This window comes from Gracilinanus agilis, chromosome 2, assembly GCF_016433145.1.
Source record: "Gracilinanus agilis isolate LMUSP501 chromosome 2, AgileGrace, whole genome shotgun sequence".
Lineage (NCBI taxonomy): Eukaryota > Metazoa > Chordata > Mammalia > Didelphimorphia > Didelphidae > Gracilinanus > Gracilinanus agilis.
The window spans coordinates 8,978,881-8,999,165 of record NC_058131.1 but is presented as its reverse complement, the minus strand read 5'-3'; the positions used below and the strand labels follow the sequence as shown (position 1 = coordinate 8,999,165).

At 46.6% G+C, this 20,285-nt stretch overlaps 1 protein-coding gene across 1 annotated transcript in view; it reads left to right on the top strand.

Moving 5' to 3' along the window:
- Positions 1 to 20,285, top strand: part of LPIN1 (lipin 1) — a 115,552-nt gene that overhangs the window by 18,794 nt on the left and 76,473 nt on the right. Inside the window, exon 2 of the mRNA XM_044659246.1 lies at positions 16,999 to 17,055. Within this exon, the coding sequence (XP_044515181.1) occupies positions 16,999 to 17,055 (57 nt within the window). The remainder of the gene's footprint in view (positions 1 to 16,998; positions 17,056 to 20,285) is intronic.

The window sequence follows — 20,285 nt, the reverse complement described above, 5'->3', positions numbered from 1 at the left end:
CCTTCCTTCCTTCCTTCCTTCCTTCCTTCCTTCTTTCCTTCCTTCCTTCCTTCCTTCCTTCCTTCCTTCCTTCCTTCCTTCCTTCCCCTCTTTTCTCTTTCTCTCATTTTCCTTTCCTCTTGTCAGGACACCCGAGTGTGAATCCCACTTCAGAGTCTTGGTTGCTGGGTGACCTTGGACAAGTCTGTTTCTGTCTCAGCCTCAGTGTCCTCCTGTCCAGGATGAGGGCAGCACTGCTTGTACCATCTCTCTTTCCAGGTCCTTTCTGGGAATTTCCTACAGCTTCTCTCTTAGCAGGAAGGAAGGGAAGGCTCAGGCCCTGGTTTCACCTCTCTACAGAGTGAGGAGGAGCTGCGTGGCCAGACGGGGTCTTAGCCTGGCGTGACCCTCGCTGGAAGCTCCATGTATTAATAGCTGGTTGACAAACACAGAACTGCTAATGGATGGCTCTGACAGGAAGGGTCAGATTTCCCGTCTTTGTCCAGTCACGAATGCCTGGCAGGTGACGGGCCCCCAAATAACGCCAAAAGGGACAGTGAGTCTCCCCCCAGAACATTGTGTCTGAACAGCCTTCTGGGCCACCGCTGGGGGTGCATCGGGCAGAATAATATTTAATAATAGATTTCATTTTCAGAGCTCTGCCCTTTGCCCACAATAGCTCCTGTGAGGGAGGGAAGGAAAAAGGTGTCATCGCTCCTGTTTTACAGATGAAGAGACTGAGGGCCACAGAAGTGATTAACTCAGACCTCAAAGCCAGCCCTGGATTTTGGCTTCTTTTTAACCCTTTACTTTCTGTCTTAGTAACACTCAGTTCAGCTCTGCTTTTCAGCATTCACCTGAGAATCATGATAATGGCAAGAAGAGCTACTTTTACAGAATGCTTTAAGGTTTGCAAAATGCTTTAAGCCGAAGAAGAAATAATAGCTGACATTTGTGTAGTGCTCGCTATGAGCCAGGCACTGTGTTAAGTGCTTTACAAATACGATGTCATTTTATGGGAGGTAGGCACTATTGTTATCTCCATTTTACAGTGTGGGAAACTGAGGCAAGGAGAGGTGAAGTGACCTGTCCAGGGTCATACAGTTAATAAGTGTCTGAGGCCAGATTTCTTGACTCCAGCTGAATCCTGGACCAAAGCACCCTATTTTAGCACCTTCTCGGCTCTTACTTAGGCTTTTAGAACCCCCTTTAATAGGTCTCTATTGAGGAGCCATTAGCCAGCCAGGTAGTCAACCAGCATGGACGAAGGCTTCCTTGTGTTCCGTGCTGGGGATGTCTAGAAGGGCAAAGGGGCCATCATTGCTGGGCAGGCGCTCATGGCCTCAGGAGGGAACAACATGTACATAATGATGTAGAAGCACGTTATCAGCTCTTACAAATGGCAGCCAGAGACCTGCCAAGGTGGCCCCTTCCACTTTGGGATGGCCCACGCTCTACGTTCTGGGTTCCTCCCCGCTCTGGCGTTCTGGGTTCCATGTTCTCAGGACCCTCCCCGCTTTGTTCTAAAGCCCACGAACCCCCTCAGCATTCCGTGTTTTGAGGTCTCTTCTGTCTCTGGCATTCTAGCCCCGCCATTCTTCTCCGCAGAGCTCTGTCTAATTTTCATAATCGGAAGTTCCTGGAATGCTGACGGACACCCATTTGCCTGCTAAAAATAGCTAACATTTGCCTGGCACCCAGAGGCTCTGGACAAACAGGAGCTCGCTCGATCCCCACCACAACCCCCCAGCAGCCACCCCCCACTCTTCCCTTCATCCCTCCTCAGCTGCTTTCGTGGAAAAGTCAGTACAAGAGGTCAAGGGGGACCAGGAAATCCTGCCTTCCTTCATGTCAGCAGCGGTGCTGTGGCTCCCTGGCCTCTTCTCAGAAGTCGGGAACAGCACAGTGTGTAGCCTGGCCCTGGGAGGCTGTCGTCATTGGCCTGTGTTTGTGCAAACGTGTTTGTACCCAGACCTGTGGACTCTCCTCCAAGTCACTGCTGCCTTTGAGCTGGGCAGTCTGGGAGGAATCCCTCAATCCCAAACAAATGGGTACAAACAGGGGGGCAGCTGGATGGCTCATTGGATTGAGAGCCAGGCCTAGGGACAGGAGGTCTTGGGTTCAAATCTGACCTCAGACACTTCCTAGCTGTGTGACCCTGGGCAAGTCACTTGACCCCCATTGCCCACCTTTATGACTCTTCTGCCTTGGAGCCAACACACAGTAGTGATTCTAAGATGGAAGGTGAAGGTTTAAAAAAATGAGTACAAACAAGCTATTGGCAGGACAAGTAGGAAAAATCAACAGATTTTAGTCTAGAGAAGGCACTAAAATGAAGAGAGGGGAAAGGCTTCTTGTTGTAGAAGGTGGGAGTTGACTGGGACCAGGAGGCAGCCAGAGGACCAGGAGGTGGGCCTGAGGAGGGACAATGGGCCACGCATCGAGAGCACCCAAAACAACAAGAAGAGCGATGCTTTGGGCGATGTTCCGAAATGTTTAATGGACAACAGAATAGGCTGACACTAGGTAGATGTCCCTGGATATGTTTCACGTAGAGAAAATGCCTTCATAATGGCCGTGAGATATCCAGAACAGATGCGGGCTCTTCAGCAGTGTGGCCGACTCGGGGACTGAGCCTTCCTTAGTCCTGGTAGCTCGGCCTCTCAGAACTCCTTCCAGGGTCCCAGACATTTTCTAACATCTTGTACCATCGACTCGTATCGAGTTTACAGCCTCATCCTTCTCACACAAACGCTGTCTAATAAACTCATGGTATTTATTTTGTTTTACTCAAGGGAAAGACCTTGCATTTTATAGCAAAGTAAGTGGCAAAGTGCTTGCCTTTCCTCCCCTCTAATATTTTATCTTATTCAATTTGTCCTGTCAAGTTCTTTTGGAGCCTGACTCTCAGTCATTTCTATAGCATCCAATTAAAAAAAAATTTTTTTAAACCCTTAACTTCTGTGTATTGGCTCTTAGGTGGAAGACAGGTAAGGGTGGGCAATGAGGGTCAAGTGACTTGCCCAGGATCATATAGCTGGGAAGTGTCTTGTCTGACATCAGATTTGAACCCAGGACCTCCCGTCTCTAGGCCTGACTCTCAATCCACTGAGCAACCCAGCTGCCCCCCGGATCCCATCCAACTCTTTGTGGCCCTATTTGGGATTTTCTTGGCAGAGATGCTGGACTGGTATGCCTCCTGGCAAGGGGTCATCCATCCATCCATCCACCCACCCATCCATCCACCCATCCACCCATCCACCCATCCACCCATCCATCCGCCCACCCATCCTTCCACTCATTCACTCATCCATCCACCCATCCATCCATCCATCCATCCATCCACCCATCCACCCACCCATCCATCCATCCACCCATCCATCCATCCATCCATCCACCCATCCACCCATCCACCCACCCATCCATCCATCCATCCATCCATCCATCCATCCATCCATCCATCCATCCATCCACCCATCGGCAGATTTGATCCACCTGCCAGTTCAGCCTTTCTCCAAGTCACTGCTGACACTATTAACCAGCCCAAGCCGAGTATAGGAAGAACTCTAGAGTATTCCAGAGCAGAACTTGGACCATTAGTGAAAATGCTTTGAGTCCATCCACCTGCAGTCCCACACAACTGTATTATCAGTTAACCCTTGTGGCTCACTGCATAAATGGAGATTTTAAACGAAGGCCTCATGGGGGATGAAGTCCAAGGTTTAGTTAGGTCTCTGTTAGTTTATGATTAATAAAGTATTCATAAATGTAATATTTAACACTTTGCATATTAATTTTCATCTCCACATCACGCTAGTCCCCAGGAATAGTTGCAGGGCCTTTGAGGAGTGCTTTGGGAGATTCCAGAGCAATTAGGTTTCCAGCACTCTTGTGATCAAGTGGTCTGACGGAATGGTCAAGTCGAGTCAACGAGCAGTGATTAAATGCTTCCTGTGCACCAGGCACTGCCCTAAGGGAGGGAAAGCACTCTGTGCCTCCAAACTACTCCATCATCTCTGTCCAGAAACCCCCCAACGGGCCATGGGAAATTGGACACGATGGAGACCATCAAACAACAAATAGCGATGATCACGTGTGTGTGTGTGTGTGTGTGTGTGTGTGTGTGTGTGTGTGCGTGTGTGCCGTATGAATGGGGACGGGGAGTAAGCCTGGGAAAGGCGTCTTGCTGAAGGTCGTGTTCAAGCTGGGCCTTGGAGGAAGTCCTTGAAGATGAGAGGGGGAGGCGAGGAGGGAGGCTGTTCTAGGGATGGGCAGGCAGTAGGCAAGCATGGAATCAGGAGATGGAGGGTCATGTGTGAGGGACAGCCGGGAAGTCACTTGGTTGAAGCCATTTGGGTGAAGGGTTTAATCTATAAGAAACCTGCAAATGGAAGAGGGGGCAGGTTAGTGAAGGCTTTGAATGCCAAACAAGATTTTGTGTTTGATCCTGGTGGCAATAGGGAGCCCCTGGAGTGGCTCAACCTGTGCTTTAGGAAAATCCCTTTAGTGACCAAATGGAGGATGGACTAGCCTGAGGTGGGATGGGAAGACCGGAGGCAGGCAGACTCCCAAGCAGCTCTTGCCCCAGTTCTGGGGTGAGGGGCTGGCCGGGTCAGAAGAGAGAAGGGGGAGGTATCGATAGATGCCGAGACCCAGCTAGGGAGCAGCTTGGATGTGGAAGGCTGGGGGTGAGTGAAGAGTGGAATATATCACCGAGGCTTTGAGCCATAAAATGAAATAAAAATAGGCTGACGTTGGCTTGGCGTGCTCGGTTTTTCAGGAAGCCGCGCTGATTCTGTGTGATCACCGCGTTCTCTTGCCATTGCTAACTGGCCTTCGCATCGTCCATTCCAGAATTTTGCTAGAAATTCAAGATAAGTTTGTGAATTCCATTCTCTTCTGTTATTGGGATTATTGGAACCCATCCAATAGCCTGGGAGAGCGAGCGAAGCCCCGGGCTTGGAATCCGAAAGCCGTGGATTCATCTTCTACTTCTCAGACTGAGAATGACTTTGGACAAGTCACTTCATCTCACCGAGCATCTATTTCTCCTCTGTAAAATGGGCTTAGAATGTCTTTAGGGTCCTTCCCACTGCATCGAGGTGAGGGTCCACCGGTATCATGTCAGAAAAGGACTTTGTGAACCTTAGAAGCTCTAGAGCAGCGGCTCCCAAACTGTTTTGGCCTGCCGCCCCCTTTCCAGAAAAATATTCCTCAGCCCCCTGGAAATGAAATTTTTTTAATGTTAATAGCAATTAATAGGAAAGATCAATGCGCCTGTGGCCGCCACCGCCTCCTGGATTGCTGCAGCAGCCACCAGGGGGCGCTGGCGCCCACTTGGGGAATCCCTGCTCTAGACTTTCCATCTGTGCTCGTTACTGTAGCCGTTCTCCAGTATGGCGGCGCTTCTCTCCTCTAGTCATTTGACGATCCCTGCCGGTGACTCAGAAATCCCACCTACTACGAGGCCTTCAGCATGTTTGAGTTCATCCAAGATGGAGAGGCACCTCCTGACCCGTCTCGGACACGCAGGGCCTAGAAGCCACCCTTATTCTGTCCCTTCCAATGCAATGTGGGAGAGAAACAGAAGCCTTCTCCTAATTGTCCATCATCATTGGAGGCAGCTAAGCAGTCTAGCAGATACAGAGCCCCAGACTTGGCGTCCAGGGAGACCCGAGTTTGAATCCTGCCTCAGACACTATCTTTATGGTCCTGGTCAAGTCATATAACTAATTTCTCCGGGTCTCAATTTCCCAATCTGTGATATGGGAAATGGGTTGAACTTGATGGCTTCTTCCATTGGTTCTAGCCCTAAATCCAGGATTTCCTGATAGCACTGAGTTGGTTCATCAGTGCCTTGGTCTTGGGTGAGCCCTGAAGACGGGGGCTCGGTGGGATCCAGAACTGAGTAGGAAGAAGAGAAGAGCAGGACTGGATTTTGTAGCCCGGACAACTGTCCAGAGGCTTTTCTGCCCCTGAGCTTGGCCCCCGTTTTGATGTCCCCCTTCTCCTTGGGAGGCTGTGCGGTCCTGAGTCAGGGGCGGCCACGATCCTCGAAGGACCAGAATAACCATGGCCGTGGGGCGGCAGAAGCGGGCCTTTCAGGGTGAGGAGAGCGAAACGTTTCACCGATGGTGACTTGGGTACGAGGAGGGACGCCGCTGGCATCGGCCGTGGCACTTAAGAACCACGGAAGAGGGTCATGCAGCAGACCTGAGGGGTAACAAGAGGACGGTCCAAGGGCTTCACCAGCTCCCCACATACTAACGCTTCTGAAGATGGCCTCGAACCCATCGGCCAGGCCTTACAAGGATGTTGGCCCGACCTGTCGCGAGGGGGAGCAGGAGGTGTGAGGGATGTGCTGGGTGGAAGCATGATGAGAGCCAGCCGCTAACGTCTGCAGAGCTTTACAGCGTGTCCTTCTCGGATCCTCGCCACCGTCCTGGGAGGGAGGTGTGATTATTATCTGCATTTTACATATGGGGAAACTGAGTCCCTCACAGAGGAGATGACTTACCCGAAGGGCCAAAAGATCAGAGCTGGGATTCGAGTCCGAGTCCTCAGATTCCGAAGCTTCCCCCACTTTGCCTCACCTTCGAGTCCATCCCCTTCTTTCCGGCTTTGGGGCGGCCCCTTAATCCTGGGGCTTCCTGCTTCCCCCCAGGGGCCTCCTGCTCAGACTTCCACCGGCAGGTGACAGAGGCCGAATCAGAGACTCGTGGCTGGGATTGTCTTCAGGCCGCGTCTCCTGGCGGCTTGGTGCTTCGGAGGCAAAGTTCCTGACACGCCTCCCCTCTCGGGGGCTCGCCCGGCTTCACCACTGCCCCGTTTTGTGCGGCTGATGGATGTTTTCTGTGCAGTCGTTCCTTCTGGCACATGAGCCGGTCCGTGAACGATGAGCAAATGACTTCATGATGTCCTGCATTCCTGGGAGGGGCCGGGTTAGAGAAGCCGAAAGAGAAGATGCTCGGGAGAGTCTGCTGTCTGACACGCTTAGTAGAGCATCATGGGACGACATATGCAGTGTCTAGAAGAGACACTCAAGGCTCCTCCCAGGTCTACAGGCTTCTCCCAGGCTTCTAGTCCACCCTCTTCATTTTACAGGCGAGGAAACTGAGGCCCAGGAGGGGAAGGGACCTACCCAAGATCACACAGGGTTAAGTGATGGGAACAAGATTTGAACTGAGCACCCATGACTGTAAATTAGTGGGAAAGTTCCGCAATCTTTCCATTAAAACCAAATTATTTCCTTTACCAGCTTAAAAGTGAGTCTCGAGATTTAAGAAACAAAATTGTGCCCCCCTTACTGCTTTTTTTTTTTTTAAACCTTCCCTTCTGTGAATTGGTTCTAAGGCAGAAGAGCATTAAGGGCTAGGCCATGGGGGTTAAGTGACCTGCCCAGGGTCACACAGCTAGGAAGTGTCTGAGGCCACTGATTCTTCCTCTCTCGGTCCACTGGGTCACCTAGCTGCCCCACCTCCAGCTTATTGTTAATGTGGTGTTGTGGAAAGAGGACTATATTTGTTGAATTCAACCTTGCCTTTGCTGCTTACTATCTGTGTGGCCTTGGACAAGTTCCTTAACCTCTGTGGGCCTCAGTTTCCCTCCCTGTAAAAGGAACAGGTTGGACTAAATAACCTCTACAGTTCCTTCTGGATTTAAATCTACGGCCCGTGATCTAGGGCCTCCAGGAATCCTTTCCAGCTGCCACCCCGGGACCTCTGAGCCAATTCTTTATTTAGGATTGCGTTGAAGTCGGCATTCCTTCCAAAAGGGGGCCTCGGAACCCATCCGTGGCTGCTTGCATACACTGCTCTGGTCTGCAGATGAAAGAAGGAAGGAAAAAGCATCTTCCAGAGTTTCCTCTGGCCGGGCATTGGGCTGAGTGCTGGGGAGGGGATACAAGACACCACGGCCCCTGCCCTCCCGAAGCCGACATTCCAATGGCGGAGAGCATCCACCCTGGGGAGGGGGACCAGAGCGGATTTGGAAGGAGACGATGGGAAGAGAGTAGGTGCCCAACCCAAAGATGGTGGACGAGTGAAGCATGGCTGAAAGAGGGGGTGATCCTGGGCACACCTCTGCTCCTCTCTTCCGCCTCTTTCTTGGCGGGGCTCCATCTCTCCAGCTTGGGCTCCAGCATTAAGTCCACTCATGATGACTACGGTTTCGGGGCACTGTCACACGTTGGATGACATTTTGATGAGTGATGGGAGGTGGGAGGCGAGCCAAGGAGGCAGAGGAGAGTCCCTCAGCCCGAGGGCTTGGAGGACAAGGAAGTGCTTGAGGAAGGAACGCTGGGGCTTGGTTGGAATGACATGAGTCATCCTTCCTTCCTTCCTTTTCATCAGAAAACCTTTATTCAGCACCTACTAGAAGCAAGGTCTTGTTTTTAGCTCTAAGGAGACACAAAGCACAATAACAAAACCAACAACAAATACCCGTCCTTCTCTAGCACTTTCAGGTTTATAAGTCATTCCCTTACATGAGATCATTCGACCTTCGCCACAGCCCTGTGGTATGCCTTTAGCATAATTATACCCATTTTATAGATGTGGAAACCGAGACTCAGAGAAGTTAATAAAAATGATGATGAGGATGCTAGATCGCACATAGGCAGCCCTTGGAGATTTGGAGACTGCTATAAACATATTATCTCATTTGAGCCTCCTGATTATTCTGGGAGGTTGGGGCCATTATTTTTTTTTTCATTTTATAGATGAGGAAACTGAGGCAAAGAGAGGTTTAGGGTCTCACCTGGGGCCACCCAGCTAGGGAGTTTCTGAGGCAGGCCTCCTAGCCCAGGGTCCTGTCCAGTGAGCCCTGCTGGTGCACTAAAAGGGTTCAGGTACGGGGGTTGGAGCCCAGACTGAGGTTGGAACCCAGGACCTTCGAGTGTCTTTTCTTTCAGCTCTGAAACTCTGATTCTGTGCTTAGATCTTTGTTGGGACTAAGAAGGGACTTTTGGAATCGAGTCCAGGCTATTCATTTTGTTGTTGTTCAGTTGTTTTTCAATCGTGTTCAATTCTTTGTGACCCCCTTCAGGGTTTTCTTAGTGAAGACACTAGAATGGTTTGTTATTTCCTTGTCTGGCGCATTGGGCGGATGAAGAAACTGAGGCAAAGAGAGGTTAAGTGACTTGCTCAGGGTCACACAGTTAATAAGTGTCTGAGGCCAGATTCAAACTTAGGTCTTCATAACTCAAGGCTCAGTTGCTCTATCCATGATGCCACCCAGCTGTCCTATTCATTTTACAGATAGGGAACCTGAGGGCCAAGGCAGGTTGGTGCCAAGAAGAAGGAAACTGAGTCCAGGAGTTAGGAAGATTTGGGTTCCAGTCCTGCCTCAGACACTTCCTACTTCTATAATCTTGGATGAGTCTCAGTTTTCTCACCAGTAAAATGGAGATAATAAGAGCACCTGCCTCCTCTGGTGGTCGTGAGGGTTGGTGAATTAACATTTATAAAGCATTTTAGTAGTTCTGATTCATGAAACTAGACTAGTATATAAATGAATGAATACATGAATGAATGAATGAAGCATTAATTCAGTGCTTATTCTGAGCAAAGCACTGTGCTAAGAACTGGGGACACACATAGGAAAGCCAGGTGGTCCCTGCCTTCCAGGAGCTCCCATTCTAATGGGGGGAGACAGCATACACAGGAGATTTTATCTGCAAGCCATGTGGGAAGGTCCCATTATTTGGAGGGAGCAGCAAAGCAGATGGTTGGGCCTCCTCTTTAATGTCATTTCCATTCATTAAATCAGGTCAGCTTTTGATGTTGCCCCACTGGTCATGGCCAAGGACTTTGGTGGTCAGAATCTTCCTTTCTGGGACTTTTGTAGTTGTGGCTGCGATTCCTGTAGGATTATCCTTTCCCTTATTCTGGGTATGATGCCTCTGTTAGAGCAGCCCAAGAAAAATGCTACATTTTTTTCTAGCTGCCACTTCATATTCTTGACTTATGCTGAGCTTGAGGTCCACTAGGACCCCAGGTTCTCTATGGATAAACTATTCTCTCCTTGTCACAGAGTTAAAGCATGAAGAGATAAAAAAAAAAACACCAATTAACAATCATTTTTAAGCACCTACTATGTGCCCAGCACTATGTTAGGCCCTGTAGATAGAAATATAGAAGCAAAATAAGGTGTTTATTTTTTTGTTTTACTGAAAAGATCTAGCACATCAAAGATGAGCAAACACAGGCTAGTTATAAAATAAATACACAGTTATTTGGAGGAGAGATAACAAAAGCTGGGAGAATCAGAAGGCGGCACTGGAACAGAGCCTTGGAGGGAACTAGAGAACTCTAAGACCAAGAAGGTCTGAGGAGAGAGCATGCCCTAGCAATAATGAGAGGCCTGTGCAAAAGCTTGGAGGAAAGAGAGGAGGAATAGTAAGTAGGTCAATGTGACCGAAGCCTGAGTGCCTCAGGGGGGTAATGTTTATTTAGCCTGAAAAGGTAGACTGAGACCTACTAATGAAGGGCTTTAAATATGAATCATAGAAGTTTACACTTCCTCTTGAAGGCAATAGGGAGCCATAGGAACTTTTAGAGTAGAAAACATCTCAGCAATCATCTGGTGCAAACAGTCTTAATCTGGGATCTGTGAGCTTAAGTTTACATATATATGTATATATTATATCTAATAGCTTTATTTCAATGGAATTGATTACCTTTGTAATTGTCTGTGTTTTATTTTATGCTTTTGAAAATATTCTTCTGAGAAGAAATTCCCAACTGTTACCAGAATGCCAAAGGGGCCATGCCACAAAAAAGACCAAGAACTCCTAATCTAGTCTAATATTCTCAGTTTACAGATGAGGAAACTGAAGGTCAGAGGGTTAAAGCAACTCACCCAAGACCACAGAGACAGCATCAAACAGAATGAATTTGAACCCAGGAACTCTGGTGCCCAATGTCTTGTTCACCTTTGTCTCTGTCACACTCCTTATTTTAGGTGAACCTCAGTGAGGATATGACCTACTCAAGCTCTTCTAGTAAATGAGTAGGGTTTGAGATACAGGAGAATGCTGGGACCTTTAAAATCACTGAGTCCAAAGCACTTTACCCACTTGCTTAAGGTTACTCAGAGCCTTGGGGTTCCAACACAGCTTCTCTTCCTACAGAGCCCATGCTCTCTGCCCCCTGGTAGGCTGCCTCCTGGTGGTTGGTTGGGCATAAGAAGAATCTTGGGATTTCTAGCTGCATGTTGTAGCTATGGGAGAAGCCCTTGGGAGAGAAGCCCAGGCTCCCCCGAGCTGAGAAGGCAAAGCTAGGGATGAGAACAATGCTCACTCTCTGAACTCTGAGAGGTTAAGGGATTTGTTTTACAGTAACACAAGTGTCAAGAAGTGACTTTGAACTAGGAATAGGGGGCAAAAGGGGTTGAGGGTGGGAGTGGAAGTGGCCCAAAAGACAGGCTAATGGAATGGCAGGGAGGACAGTGACTGTGGGTTTAGCTATACTGGGAGAGAGATTGGCCCTTCCAACAGAGAAGACATTCTGTGCTCCTTTGGGTGGGAGGGAGAAGGCAAGCCCTGAGGAAGGGGAACAATGGCAATAGGAATCAAGAGATGGCAGCCCTGAGACTAGACAAAGGATTGGGGTTGTGCTATGTGGGATAATCTGGTGGAGGAGAACCAGGTGTAAAGACTGGGAGGACCATGTAGCCCTCTACCATGGCCCTCTAGGACAAACTTCCATCTGCCTCTCCCTGGTTATGGCTTTGTAGCAAGGATTGACTTCAGGGGTTCTGCACTACTGGATGACTAAGCGCCCTGTTTCTGGCATTTAAAAAAACAACACCATGGAGGACGATAGGGTCTAGTTTTTTCTTCGAGTGACTCTTTGCAGGGCGAGAGACCTTTAAAAGGCATGGCTCCTGAAGTAGGAGCCAGGCGACTGCCATACAAGGAGATGCTTGTGTAGATTCATTCCCCCCTTGAAAACAGATGATGCAAACAACATGTGCACACGTTTGCTCCTCAGTTCCTTTGTATTAGGAGAAAACCTGGAACTGAGGTGCCATAAGTTAAAAAAAAATAAACTTTTATTTATATCAGCATCCTCACTAGAGTTCTTGTTATGTCCATCCTCTCCCTCCTTCCCAGACGATTATCTCTTAGAATAAACATCTAAAAGGAAGAATGAAAGAAAAGAAATGTTCCGCAGACATTGAGGCAACAAACAAATATTTTGATACTTTATCCATTGTGTCATCTAGCTGCCTTGTGGGAATGGGGGTCAGAAATATCTGAGTTCAAATCCTCCCTCAGCCACCCATTAGACCTGAGGCAAATCATGTATACCATTTGCAGAATGTGATGGGTTGGACTCTGAAGTCCCTTACAGTTCTAAATAAATATATGGTCCTTGGGGGATATATCCAGCAGAAGAATTCCATTGGAGGATGGAACTCTCAGTCCTTTTCTTTGTAGAAGATTTACTGAATACTTGAACCAAATCACAGCTCTACCAACAATGTACCAGTGTGCCCACTTTGCCATAATCCTTTCAACATAGGCCATTCTTTGACATATTTGACATATTTGCCTGGTCTAGTCTGATCTCCCTTGATCTAGCACCTGAAGGAGGAGGAAGTATGATTAAGGGAGGCATCATGGCTTGGTGGAAAGAATGCATCAGAGCCTTTGGGTTTGAACCTTGCTCTTCCCCTTATTACCTGAACGACTTTAGTCATGTTCTCTGTAAAATGGTTCCAGCTTGCTTTCCAGCTTTAAATCTATAATACAAAATATTTCCCTTCTAAGATCTAGTCAAGGGGGCAGTACAAGTATTCTCATCCCCATTTTTCAGATGAGGAAACTAGCAAGGTGAAGGGATTTTCCTAGGACCAAGGAGCTAGTGGCAGAGTCTAGACACTCTCAGAGTGTCTGAAATGTTAGAGTGAGCCAGGGTCCACATTGAAAAATGCCTGGAACCCAGCACTGAGAATGGCCCATACAAGGGCTACTCCTCACTTTTGCCCAGGCCTCCTTTGCCCAGAGACAATTCCAAAGTAGCATCCAAATGCTTATAAAGACTTCCAAAAGAAGGAGGTTACTAAGTGTGTGAGAAATGAGAGAAACAGGGAAGGTTCAGCACCACTATTGGGATGGGACTGGCCTTAGAGTCAGCAAGACCTAGCTCCAGTTTGCCGTTGGCTACTTAGCAGTTGTGTGACCCTTCCCCTCTGTTTCCTCATCTGTGAAACGGGCTCATTGGAATAGATCTCCTCTGAGGGCTGCCCCAGATCTGACAGGCCACGATTCCTTGTATCTGGTAGACTTTCTCTGAGTAGCATACATATGGAGCATCTTTATTTTTTAGGCCTTTGATCACACAACCGTGGGTTCAGTCTTTATCTCCCATTAGCCATGTTTTCCCCTTTTCTCTAAGGGCACTGTGGAGGCCCTGGTTCCTTGTGACACACTCTCTATAGCACCAAGCCTGACCAGTTCTCTTGATGTTTTTCTGCCTCCCCTGCTCCTTGCAGCCAAATGCTCTCTTTATATCAGGAAAAAAGCACATGTTGGTTATTTCACTTGAAACCCCATTTTTAGCCAGGAGCCAGCACAAACACCATGACTTCCAGCTGTTGGCGGGAAGCCTAGACCACCTCGTGAAAAGCAACTCAATCTCACTATTGTCCTCCAAGAGGGCTGCTGGGGAACGTGACTTTCATTTGCTGTGTGCCTGGAAGAATCCGAGTGATGGTCCAGAACATCTGGATTCCTGATCCCTGATTTTACTGCAAAATAACCAAATATTTCGCAAGGGCCTGAAATAGCAGCAAAAGGGCCCATCTCGAGAAATGGTTCAAAATAGAACTTTTCTTCCCCAAGAACTACAGCTGGGCTATGGGGCTGGTATGCTGCATTCTCTCCCTTTGCCACAGTTGAGGGAATCTCTCAGCGTTTTTTTTTAAACCCTTTCCTTCCATCTTGGAGTCAATACTGTGTATTGATTCCAAGGCAGAAGAGTGGTCAGGGTAGGCAATGGGGGTCAAGTGACTTGCCCAGGGTCACACAGCTGGGAAGTGTCAGAGGCCAGATTTGAACCTAGGACCTCCCGTCTCTAGGCCTGGCTCTCCATCCACTGAGCCACCCAGCTGCCCCTCAGCTTTGGTTTTGCTATGACTTCTCGAGGGAGTCGGGGTCTTTTGTCTCTCACTCTTTGAGAGTAGGAATCATCTATCTATCTTTCTTTCTTTCTTTCTTTCTTTCTTTCTTTCTTTCTTTCTTTCTTTCTTTCTTTCTTTCCTTTTTCCTTTCTATCTATCTATCTATCTATCTATCTATCTATCTATCTATCTATTGTAAGGGTTAAATTAGGAATTTGACAAAATTAGAAAGCAGCTTTAATAATTGAAGTTTTAATGAGAATATAGTAGAATTGTAAATTAATATTATTCCTTCAAGCCAGAGAAAAGAAAACTTCTAGCAGCTTTTAACAATTAACAATTTAGTTTAATGAAAATAGAGATAGTAAAATAATATAGTAAAATGAATATAGTAAAGGAGAGAAACATAGGAAAGAGGTAGAGAAAGAAAATTTCCTAATGTCTATATTAGTTATCCTATAACTACCTATAATTACTACCTAAAACTGTCTATATCTACCTATAACTGCTTATAACTACTGCTAATAACAACCACCCCACAAAGTTCCAACCCAATCCAGCCCAATCAAAACCAACCTAATCAGTGTTCACTAGAACCCTAATTATGTCTGTCAAAGAAGATCAGCCACCTCCCAACCCAGAAAATGTAAAAAAGCCCTCTAAAGCCTGAAGCCTAAAAGCCCTCTCAGTAAGCTCAGACCTGTCTTTATATTCTAGCAACTAAATGCCAACCACCAACCCAACACAGGCTCAGCAGCCAACTTCCCTAGAACTGCCAGCCCTAACTGTCAGCAACTGATCGTCAACTGTCAGCAACTGACTCCTTTTATCACCTATTCCTATCTCACTTCCTGTCTCTATAGTATATACTTACTGTCACTGTGAGCTGGTTAATCCCTACACATCTCTATGGTAAGAGGACCTCCAGGTCCCTCATTAAATTAAGAAAGTAATAAATAATTCCTTTTTACTCTATCATTGTCTGTCTGTCTTTCTATCTGTCTGTCCTTCTATCTATGCATCTATCTATCTGTCCATACAACTATCTGTCTGTCTGTCTGTCTGTCTCTATGTATGTATGTAACTATTTATCTATCTCTATCTATCTATCCATCCATCTGTCTGTCCATCTGTCTGTCTATCATCCATTTATCTGTCTACCTATCTATCTATCTATCTACCTATCTATCTATCTATCTATCTATCTATCTATCTATCTATCTATCTATCCATCCATCCATCCATCCATCCATCCATCCATCCATCCATCTATCTATCTATCTATCTATCTATCTATCTATCTATCTATCTATCTATCTATCTATCTATCTATCTAATTTGTATCCCTCTTCTAGCCTCTCAAAGGAAAATTAGTTGCCAAACTTCCTAAAGAAGATGGAAGAAAGAGACACCCAAAAGCTGCCTCTCCTATTAAATTAATAAATTAACGAATTAATTAATGCAGGAGCCCCCTCCTACTGCTGTCTTGGTTTGCTGCAGCCATTAAGAGGCTTATTTCTCTCAGTGGGAAGACATTCTCTGAGCAGTAAGGGCAATTCTGCTCATGCGTCCCCATTACATTGTTCAATGGCAAATCCTTCTGGGCCCAAATGAGAGCAATAGCCAAGGTGAGAGCAGAGACCGAAGCTGCCTTCTCTTGCTTCAGCCTTTTTAGTGATATTCTGGAATTGATCCCAGCCTTTTCTGCAGCTGCAGCCTCAAGGCTCCATATTTTGAGAGCTTCTTTAGTATGAGTGACACTCCTGCTCCCTGAGTTCTGCCCTCTAGGACTTAGTGAAAAATTATTTTTGAGTTGCTGGCAATTAAAAAAAATTCTTTCTTGGTGGCTAATTTTCTGGTGACAAGTTTAAGATAGTCGGCCGAGGTTGGTCTTGCAGCCCATTCCTGGCCAGTTTCTGAATGCCCAGCTTGGGAGGTGGCAGGATCCGGGAGAAAGAGCACGGGCTTTCAGAGGACTTGGGAATATTAGAGTTGACCTTAGAACACAGAACATTAGTGCTGAGACTTTGGAATGTAGAACACAGAATGCAGCAGCTGGAAGGGACCTTAGAACAGAGAACATAAGCGTAGAATATTGGCGCTCAAAGAGACCTTAGGATGTAGACTGTCTGAACTGGAAGGCCCTGTAGAACAGAGAACATCACAGATGGAACAAACTAGAACTCAGAATACAGACTTGAGAGCTGGGAGGGACTTGAGGACCCAGATCCTTCCTAGCGCCAAGTCTGTGTTTACAGAATTCTCAGGAAGTTTCTCAGTGATCTCAGCCTCAGTTTCTACTTCTGTAAAATGAAGTTAATCATACTTTTGTATCCAAATTCACAAAGCTGTAGTTATGGAAACATGAGCAAACCTGAAGGTTTGGCATCAAGGTGGATTCTCCTCAGAACACAGAATGTGAGACTTGGCAGAGACCTCCGTGGCCATCTCGCCCAGCCCTGGCACTTACAGATGAGGGAGGCTCTGAGAGGTGGAGAAAGCTAGTCAGTGTCCAAGCCAGGACCGGAGTCAAGGTTCCTTGACTTCTAGGCTACGAGGGCCTCTTTCCCCTTTCTTGGGGTGGGTCTATTTAAGGTTGGAAATTCTGGACATCGGGGCTCTCCCTCTTACAACAGTGGCTCTGTACAAGAGACCAGGCCTCTTTGAGGTGGGTTAGGGGTGACCTGGAACTTAACATATTTGGCAATAAATTTAGACCTCCTGTGAGATCAGTGCTGTCTTCAGCCTTTCTTATCCAGACTCCTAGATCTTGGGATTCCAGAACTTTGAAATCTAGATATAATAGACATTTTAGTGCCACTGAGGTAGCTGGGGGAAGAATAGTAAACTTATTTCTGAGACTCAGTTTCCTCTTTTTAAATTTTATTTTAGATTCCAATGATGAAGGACCCTGGATGGATTCGGAATGTATGGACTTCCAATCTTAATGTGAGTACTTTAAAGAACAGCCAATCTGTTTTTATTACAATTAATATTTCCTCTGTCTCCCATCTATCCCCAACTACCTGTCTCTTCCCTAGAAAAAACAAACCAAGATGCATTGCCAAGGAAAATTGGTCACATTGGAAAACAAGTGTTTCGTTGTGCACATTTTGATCCCTTTCTCTTCGTCAGGGCTTAGTTAGCATTCTTTATCACTGGTCCTCTGGAGCTGTGCCTGGTCATCGTGGTGATCAGAAGAACCCGTAAATCTTCTCGTTTTAACGGTGGGGCTGGGAGCAAAGCTTGTTTTCAAATGATGGGGGGCTTCCTTCCTCCTTCCTTTTTTTACCAAGCCTTTATCACTCGGCCAAACTCTTCATTTTGGACACAATATTCTGCTTATAGTTCGAGCACAACGAAAGTCAGCTCAGCAGAGTGAGTGGCGTGTTCTATAGATCTAGGAAGGACTTCAGAGGCCATCTAGGTCAACCCCAATCTGAACAAGAATCCTCAAGGCCATCTACCCATTACCTGGTCGTGTAGCCTTGACTTGGATGACTTGGATGAAGAGGGATTCATGTCCTTCCATTCCTTTGGCCACCCATTCCTTCTTGGGATGCTTTTGATTAAGTCAATCAGATAAACACTTATTAAGCACCTACCATTGGAGAATACTGCCTTATATCAGCCCCAGATCTCTTTCTTTTTACCCACTGCTTCTTGTCTGGACCTCTGTGGTCAAGCAGAAGAAATCGAATTCCTTTTCCCTGGAAGAGCCCTTTGGTTATTGAAAAGGAACCATGATGTTCCCTTTCTAATTTTCTCTCTACCTCTTTTTTAAATTTCAAAATGATTCATTAAGACATTTTAAAATTAAAGCACAAAGACTACTTCTTGGTTTGTGGTTCACTGGCTATTTTTGTTCACAAAAGCAATGAATCAGCCAAGTGTTATGTATTCATTCAACTGGCCTTTTGTATCCTAGGAGAAATCCTTGTTTAAAAATAAAAGGAGCAATGGAGACTCTCCAAGATCCCAGATATCTTTTCCTGGAGGGGACAGAGAATTGGATTGAGAGTCAAGACACTTGGCTTCAGATCCATCTTGAGCCATTGATTTTAGGTATGATCTTGGGCAAGTCATTTTACTTAGATTCCTCATCTGTAAAGTGAAGGATTTGGACTAGAGGGCCACTGAGGAAATTTTGGATTTGGGATTCTTGGATGTCGTTGGGTAAAACATGGAAATATAGGCGAATTGATGGGGAATAAAACTCTCTTAATGGGTATTCCAAATGAACCAATCTACTTTGTTGACAGATGTCAACTAGATAGTCGTGATTTTTTTTTTTTACCCTTGTACTTCGGTGTATTGTCTTATAGGTGGAAGATTGGTAAGAGTGGGCAATGGGGCTCAAGTGACTTGCCCAGGGTCACACAGCTGGGAAGTGGCTGAGGCCGGATTTGAACCCAGGACCTCCTGTCTCTAGGCCTGACTCTCACTCCACTGAGCTACCCAGCTGCCCCGATAGTCGTGATTTTTGATGGATTTGAGATTGGTTTAATGGCCAGACCCAAAGAGAATTCACTCATAATGTGATACGAGCTAGGAAAAGGGCCAGTGGTAGAGTATCCCCAGGATCTGTGCTTCACCTAGCACTGCTGGCCACTTTTATCCATGACCAAACGAATATTAATATCAAGATGAATATCACTATCAATGAATAAAGGTACCCAGAGATGATGGGCTCATGAGATCTTCAGAAGACCCCAAGCTGGGAATAGCTAATGGAGATGATGACAATGTCCAGATCCCAAAAGATCTTGGCAAACTTTGCTATGGTGCTGAATATAATAAAATGAAACTTAATAGGAATAAATGTAAAAGTCTTACACTGGGGTTCAAAAAATCAACTCTGCCCATGCAAAGGGAGGGGAGGCCTGGCTAGAAAGGACTGCTGAGAAAAGAAAGGCAAGTTTTAGGGGACTCTAAGCTCTATGGGAGTCAGCAGTATAGGATGACAGCTGAAAAAAGTCACTTGTTAGGTGTGGGAAGCGAGAGGTCCATTTTTTGAAAAGGAAGTTTGCAGACCCAAGTGGGTAAGATTATTCTGTCTTAGCCCCTGTTTGAAGTTCTGTGCTTGGTTCAGGGAACCAGGGGAGGACCAGATTCAGTCCACAGGAAAGCAGTAAGGACCATGAGGGGTCTCAAGCTCATATTCTGACCAAAGGACCTGCTAGTGATGGTTGTAGGGGTCTGGGCCACCATCAGAAGGATTCAATTTGTCCTTCTTGGCCATAGAGGGTGTAATAACGTAAAAAGGGTGAAAGCTGTAAAAAGACTCATTTATGCTTAATATAAAGAGAACATTCCTAGGAAGATTGTTGTTATTGAATTGTTTTTCAGTTGTGTCTAACTTTTCATGACCCCTTTGGAGTCTTCTTGGCAAAGATACTGGAGTGTTTTGCCATTTCCTTTTTTAGCTCATTTGACAGGTGAGGAAACTGAGGCAAACAGAGTTGAGTGACTTGCCCAGGACCACATAGCTATCAATTCAATAAACATTTATTAAGCACCTACTATGTGCCAATCTCTGCTCTCAAAGAAACTTGATTCTGTCAGGGGAGACAGTGTGAAGAAAATGAGCATCTACGGAATAAACATAGACTAAATCCCAGGTAGTTAAGTACAAGGGAGTCAAGGACTCAACAGGATTTTCTGAGCCTCTGTGTCCATGGCACTGGGCTAAAAACTTCAGATTCAAAGAAGGGAGGGAGGAATGGAGGCTGCTGGCAGCTGCAGGGATCTGGAAGGGCTTCAGGGGGACAGCGTGCTTTAGGTGAGCCCTGAGAGAAGTGAGGGATTCCCTAAGGCAGAGGTGAGGTGAGGAGGGAAGAGGCAGGAGATGGAGTGTCATATGTGAGGTTCAGAGAGAAGCCTGGTCTGGTTGGCATCCTACAAGGGCAGTCACGTGTGGCACTGGCCCACTTCAGGGGGAAGATAGGTTCTGCCTCCCTGGAGGTCTTTTTGTGGGTGGGTGGATTCCCATCTGTTACGTGTTGCACTAAGTGACTCTGAGGTTCCTTTCAACTCTAAGAATCTGAGATCCAGTTTGAGCTTCTATGGAATCAGCCTGGGGCCATGTCATCATCACTGTTGTCTTTATATGGTGGAAAGAATAAGCCTTGTGTCTGCAGTCTGAGGAGCTGGGTTCAAATTCTGCTTCTGTCACTTAC